Genomic DNA, 7007 nt, shown 5'->3' with positions numbered 1-7007 from the left:
TATTGCTGTTGTTCTTACAGAGATCTTTGCGTCACAATCTTAAAGGCAGTCGACAGATTTGAAAGCCCAGACGTGGGGTTGCCAGTTTTACCGAGCCCCTTCCCTCTGCCTCAAGAAAACAAAACTACTACTTCACTACATGTCTGAGAAAAATATTTATTTTATTGGACAACTGCATACAAAACGCGTTGAGTTTAAAATACGGTTTATTCTTTTGGATTCATTTACTCAGCAGTTTATTGAGAAGTTAAAGTAACTATTTCAAGCAGATAAAATATTAAAATGCTGCTAACATGTTAATTAATCAATTATTGTCACTATTTTTGGTTTTCATGGATGTAAAAAGGTATCTAGTTAGTAGCTACCTAGTTACATCCATGAAGAAGGAAGAATACAAAGCTCAACAGCAGACCTATTGATGTGGAACCAGGCGTAGTAATGGGGTGGAAGCATTTGACATTTCAGAGATGGAAACATTGTGGATAAAGGTGTGGCAATTTGCTGACTCTGTAAAACACATTCCCTGTACACTAACATTTCATTGACAACAAATCTGAAGTAACCGATCAACTTGTCACCCAGGTAAAGTTGACGCCACAGCCAACACAGAGCCTGAGCGATTGAGGGTGTGTTGTTTCAGGTACCGGTGAAAAGATGAAATATAATCCAGGAAGTCCAGTTTAAGAAACACATTCATGGGTTTAAAGATTTATTAGACACCAGAACACTGTGCAGCAGGTTAATCTGACACAGGATGTAACAACTCTGGAAGGTGATGACGGTGGCAATCTTTTTATCTCTTGTTGTGAAGATCAGGAGGTACACACTTGAATACAAGGCGGAACATTTTTGTTGATCAACGGCACAGTAGTTTTTTTTTGCCTGCAAACTGACTTTTGAGTATATTTTATTTTTTCACCTTCCCAGTGTGAAGACACTACATACTGGTTAGAGGCGGTGTGGACTCTGCAGCCAGGAATAAACGTTTTCTCATCATGTTTATGTGAAGAAAAATTCTGAAAAAGAAAAGCTATCAATTTATGACATTTTCTTTTAGGAAGAAACCTTCAAGGCAAACAACATAAATAGAAGTCACACTTTTTTTTTTTATAGTGCCCAACTTCATCCCCAAATCCCACACCAGGATCTGTGAAGGACTAACTCAACATATTGGGAAATGTTCATTTGCTTTATTTCTACTTGAGAAGATCGATATAAATATCATGTCTGTGTGTTAACTACAGGACATGGTTAGCAGTGGGAGCCTGACTCTATCTCAACTGAAAATACACCTGCAAACACAAACAAACAGCAGTTTGTGATTTTAGTTACATGTTGAAACTATTTTTTATCCATCTGCTCAGTACGTCTGTGCAGCGTCTCTGCTGGTTGCCTAACAACATGTCTGCAGGGAGTCAGCCTCACAGCACTCGGCTGTTTTCAGAAAAGAAATAGTTCCAGCACGGAACTGCCACTGACACCGAACCCAAAATTTTGAACCATTCATTTAAAGAGGGAGTTGACTCAGAGTCATTTCACCGCAGGCCAAACAGTAGAAAAACCCCCAAACAAAGTGAAAACTGAACTCTTCCACATTGTGCTTTTGCGTTCCTGAACAAGTAATTCCTTCAGCTCTCAGCTCGGGGTTTTGCTGCCTTGCTCAGCAGCTCCACAACAGTCCGCCTGGCTGCTGACAGATCTTGAACGTGCAAGAGTTTTTAATCTGCCTCTCAGATGGACCACACTAGTCTCTCCTTTCTCTGCTCCTCGTTACTCAACACCAACCAGTGTGCTGTAGATGTGTTTCGGTAAAATCACGTATCCCTCTCCGAACGCTGCTGGCGGCTTGCGGCCGGTCCTGGGTGTCTCTCGTGCCGCCTTCAGCCTCTTTAGCTGTCTCTCTTGCCGCCGACACTTCTGCTGCAGCGTCTTCAGCTTCTTCCTCAGACCCCCCAGCTGCTCCTCCAGCTGCTCGATGCGCTTCTTCTGCCGAGCAGAATCCTCCACTGTATAATTGTGGTCGCAGGAGACGGCCACCGTGTCGCCCCGGGTGTCGGGTAGGCTCCTCCCGGGCTCCTCCACCACCTCCTCGTCCTCCTCCTCCTCCTCTTCCTCCGCCGCCGGGTCAGTAGTCAGAGGCAAAGAGAGAGGGAAGTGGATCTCTGAGGGGAAAGGGTCCTCCAGGGACTCCGACTGTCAGACAGAAAACAGAGTTCTGACGCTGGGACATATTTAAATTTCAACATGACAAATGTTAACTATACTGTTGTATTAGTATTAATTATTACACCTGGTAGTTAATAGGTCTAAATATTTAGTACCAAAAAATCTCTACATAAGAACCAATTTTTGTGGTGCAACCTATTTTGATTTAGTGATGCGGAAATCTCCACTTACATAATAACTAAGATTGAACTTCACCTGAAACAGCTCATTCAACCAGCTCCTTAACTAAAAGTTAACAATGTCATAGTATTGTCCTTATTCCCGATCAAATGTGTGTGGACTCTGCAATGGACGGAAATGCTCCGAGCTGCTTCACCTTAATGCTGAGGTTTAAGAAGAGCGACGGCACGGCGTTCTCCTTCAGCACTCGGTTGTTGCACTCTCTCTTGAAGCAGTCTTTGGTGAAGTGCTGTGAGCAGATGTTGCTGTACTTTGTCGGCTTGAAGTTGTTCCTCCTCATTGCCGCCACCCATTTACCACAAATATCAGGACGTGCCAGGGGGAACCTGGGAAAATCAGCCAATAAGCAAAATGAGAAATACTTCAATCACCTCCGGATTTGTTCCTGCTGCAGGAATTATTTTCATCAACAGCATATTAATCAGTTCCTAGTCTGATGATCAATAATGTTTGGGTTATTTAAGTAAACTTTATGTCAAAATTCATAGCTAGGCTACAGCCTGGTCCAATCAGAAATCCTTTCCTGGCAACCATTCAAGAGGTGATCTAGTCCTACATACAGAAATCCGTTTAATAAAAAAAACAACTTTAACAGCTGATTCACCTATTAACTCTCACCTAAATGTCAGGGCATTGCCAAACCTTTTGGGGTTAAAAGACAGACTGCTAAATGAAACTGAAAAGGGGAACTTCAACTGAATACCGATTGCTCTGTAACTCTGTCTTGTTAGTACACGTCTGGTTCAAGTCGTCTCTCATGTCCAAACCTACAGGGGCTTCTCATGTTAACCCTGTTCCAGTACAGAAGACTTCAACACATAACTGTAACCGAACTCCAATCAGAATTAATAGCGTTTATTATTTCCGTATTTCTGCATAAAGCAAAATGTTATCGAATATAGTAACTGTCTATATGAACCAGTATTGTGTCCTGGCAAATTCGGCATATAAAAACTGTGAAACAGTGATTAAATTAAGTTTTACTAACATCTAAACTGGGATGTTTGGGTATAGCCACGTGATCTAACTTGGCTGTGTAAACTTGTTAGTAGAGGGGAACTGTGCGACTGGCGGGCGAACTTGACACAAGACCTACAATTTTTCTGAGTAAAATGGTGCTTGGTGAGTTGTCTGTGACCCGATTTTACCACTTAATTGTACCGACACAAGAAATAACATGTGTGAGATTGTAACACCCCTGTACTGTTGAAGAGGAGCAAGGAAGCTTTTATAAGGCAGCTTAGTAAACGCAAGCTGGTAAACTCTCTCTTGGTACTCTTTGCCTGTACATCACAGCGCTTTTCCATCGTGTCTGGACAGCTAATGCTAACTAGCTCACGCGCAGACACAGTTTAAGTGAACTTACTTGTGAAAGGAAATGTTTTTGTCTTTGTGGTAGCGGTTCTTACAGCCATACGCTGAGCACGTCTGAACCATAGCTGCTGCCCGAACGACACTCACTGAGACCCGGATTGGCACTCCACGAAGCTCCGCCACTGCTCCTCCTCACCTTCCACACAGGCTTCACTGCCACTAACAATGATGGCGGCATGGGTCACGTGACCGACGTCTTGCGGAGGCAGAGCTCGCTTCCAGTAATATCTCACGGTGTCCACCAGGGCGACATCCTTTTTTTTTTTTTTTTTTTTGAAATCACACTTTTTATTTTTTTTATGGTTAGAATACATTTATTTTATTTTTATTTTTTCTTATTATTGTGATTTTGTATGAGTAAGCACATCATGAGCATTGTACAATCCAGAGTCAAATTCCTCATATGTGTACACGTAACCTGGCAATAAAGCTGATTCTGATACATACAGTACTCTAAGAAGTGTTGCACATAGGCCCAACAAGAACCAGTTCATTTATTTTGTATACATTTTGGGGGAGATAAATGAGACTTGCCTGTAAGTGAAAAGATTTATTGCTGCTTTATTTAAACAATTTTCATCAGATGTTTTTTGTTAATCTACTCAGTATTGTATACTACTAAAAAAACTAAAACAAAATGGTTTTTGTAGCTGTTTGTAAACAAAGATTTATGAGAGAAAAATAATTAGCTCAGAATTTGCTACAGATTCCACTGGTACCTCAGCACGAAAAGGTCAGATACCATTAGCTATATCCAGTATATTGTAGACAGCAACACTGGCACCAGCAGTGTCTGCTGCTAATGTTTGTAGATAGATGTAGATGTAGAAGTGTGTTGCTCTTTAAGCCAGCTAGCACTTGCAAAGGTAACAGGAAAGCAAACTAGTTTTAATTTCAACAATTGTCAGAAAGAAAAAAAATGTTTGACCATTTTTTTTAAAGTGCAAAGGTGCCGATATTTTTGTTTGGGATTGTGTGAAGGCTCAGCCAAAGCATCATGGGAGCTGTAGTTGTTGAAAGCCAAGCAAAAGCGGTCATGATTAAATGTTGCTGTCCTGAGGCTTCAGAACTCAGTTTATCATGCAGTTTTCACATATAAAAAGAAATGAGGAATAGTTTACGGCTAGGGCAGGCTGATTCACGGGAGACGCAGTAAAGATGTGATGATTTCAAACACAAATTTTGTTGGTCAAAAAACAAAACTTTATTTATAAAAGAGTTGTTTTCAACAGGGCAGGTTGGTCTGAAGAGCTTTACACAGCAACAAAAGACCAGAAATACACTGGAAAACAAGTAAACACACAGCACTGATATGCAACTGTGGCGCGTGTGTATCATCAGCATTCTGTATAACATACTGAGTCCAGTAGTTGAGCGAAAAGCAAAAAAAGGCCACAAGGCTTTTAAACACTCTGTAGGTTCAGTTGGAGCAGCTGCAGACTGAAAACTTGACATATAAAACATTCACAGTTTATAAGCTCACAGCTTATCTGTGGTTGTCAAAGCGCACAAATCTGCTGAATTTATGACTAGGACGTCTTTTTTTCCCCCCCAATCTGCATGACTGCCCTTAGGAAGGAAACAACAAATGACGGGAATATTTTAAAAGAACAAACTTCTGATAAGGGACATTTTTTGTCAAATTCATACACTAACACATGAATGCAGCAATGTAACGGACATTAGAGAGGAAGAAATAAATAGACAAAGAAAGTTTTCTGGTGGGCCGTCCAAATGAATTCTATATACAGGAATACTGCATTTCTTCTCCTGTTAACATTTCCATGTTAACATTTACAAAAATGATTTATCAAGTTTAATTAAATGCCTTCAGCAAGTTCAAAAAGTAAACTGCAATCTGTTTTCTGCATTTAGGAGAAATGTCCACAATTTCTCACGACATGTACGAACATAACAGAAAAAAATCCTATTTTTGTTTCTTTTACAGAATCTTATTTTGATAGGTCTGTCCACCTTCCTGTCAGCTGTAATGCCATTTAACTTGAAAAGGTTCCATTCAGTGACGTCGATAGGTGTTTTGAGGAGGAGTCTGAGGTTGGTAAGAAGTACCTCCAAACTCTTACATTATATTTCAGCTACTTCTATGTTTTTCTGCAATAAACACACCATCTTTGGTAGTTCTCAGAGCTTTTAATTGCATCCCACAGTCTTCATTCTGCACATGAAGGCTCAGATGTCATCACAGGACATAAGTGTGGACTTTTGGTCGAGACATTCGACATTCACATTCAACGCCAGAGACCCTCTTTGAACCATGACCAAACTTCCATAGTTAGAGTAGATCATGCAGTAACAACTAACTTGGAGCATGAGATGCAGTTGAAAGCTCTGGAAAAGCTAATAAGTGGACCTTGAGATTTTCTTTAGCATTTAATGTCCCCCAAGGTCAAGAATGGACATCCACACTCACTGTCTGTCTGTCAGAGTTCAAGCCTCTCAGTCCCATCAGAGCATTTTTGGGGATAGAAAACTAAGAGTGAACACCTAAACCTAAAATCTTTGCATTTTTTTCAGTGCAACGGCTGATAAAACATTTTCAGACATCTTGGGTAAATAATAACCTAGGCCTGCAACAATAGAGTATTCTCATTATCAATTAATCTGTAAATTTCAATTAAATTATTTTTTACAATAATATATCTGAAAATGTGACTTTCCCAAGACCTAGGTGGCTTCTTTCATCCAGTCTGAACCTATTCAGCATTGTTGCCTTTAAACTGTAACAAATAAAAAGCCAATGTATAATAAAGTGTACACGTGTTTCAGTCCATCATCATCTGACCTCACATAAAAGTCTGCTTTGCAGAAACAGTCTGATTGAATCTCTTGTTTGAACTAAAAAGGAAAGAGACGCAAAGTGCAACAAAAGAGTGCTGTTAGTGGGGTATGTTGAATGTCTCTAAATACTAAAGTACCCAGAAGCCTCAGCAGCCATCGTCCATCCACACCTGTGAAATCACGTCATCATCATCATCTCCAGTTTTATAATCCTCAGAAGGCCTCATCGCTGCAGTCAGGAACAAAACAAGAACTTGATGCTCTCTCATTGGATGTTTCTTACAGCAATGATCTCTGGGACTCATAGCTGAAGAATCATTATGGACACAGTCTGTTACCTTTTGACTTTTTATCAGTAAAGGAGCATTTCTTCAGTTCAGCGTCACTGTTTGTATTGATCTTCATTTGCCGCAGACAGTCAGCTGACA

The 7007-nt window shown here is 40.4% G+C and overlaps 1 protein-coding gene across 1 annotated transcript in view; it reads right to left on the bottom strand.

Annotated features, from left to right (window-relative positions):
• Nucleotides 1–696: 696 nt before the first annotated feature.
• Nucleotides 697–7007, bottom strand: part of thap1 (THAP domain containing, apoptosis associated protein 1) — a 10062-nt gene continuing 3751 nt past the window's right edge. The window contains exons 4-6 of the mRNA XM_046067731.1: nucleotides 3773–3911; nucleotides 2543–2732; nucleotides 697–2193 (exon numbers count right to left, since the gene is read on the bottom strand). Coding sequence (XP_045923687.1) covers nucleotides 1771–2193; nucleotides 2543–2732; nucleotides 3773–3911 — 752 coding nt within the window. The 3' untranslated portion in view covers nucleotides 697–1770. The remainder of the gene's footprint in view (nucleotides 2194–2542; nucleotides 2733–3772; nucleotides 3912–7007) is intronic.

This window comes from Micropterus dolomieu, linkage group LG13 (assembly GCF_021292245.1).
Source record: "Micropterus dolomieu isolate WLL.071019.BEF.003 ecotype Adirondacks linkage group LG13, ASM2129224v1, whole genome shotgun sequence".
Classification (NCBI taxonomy): domain Eukaryota; kingdom Metazoa; phylum Chordata; class Actinopteri; order Centrarchiformes; family Centrarchidae; genus Micropterus; species Micropterus dolomieu.
This window is presented reverse-complemented; position numbering and strand designations above follow the sequence as displayed.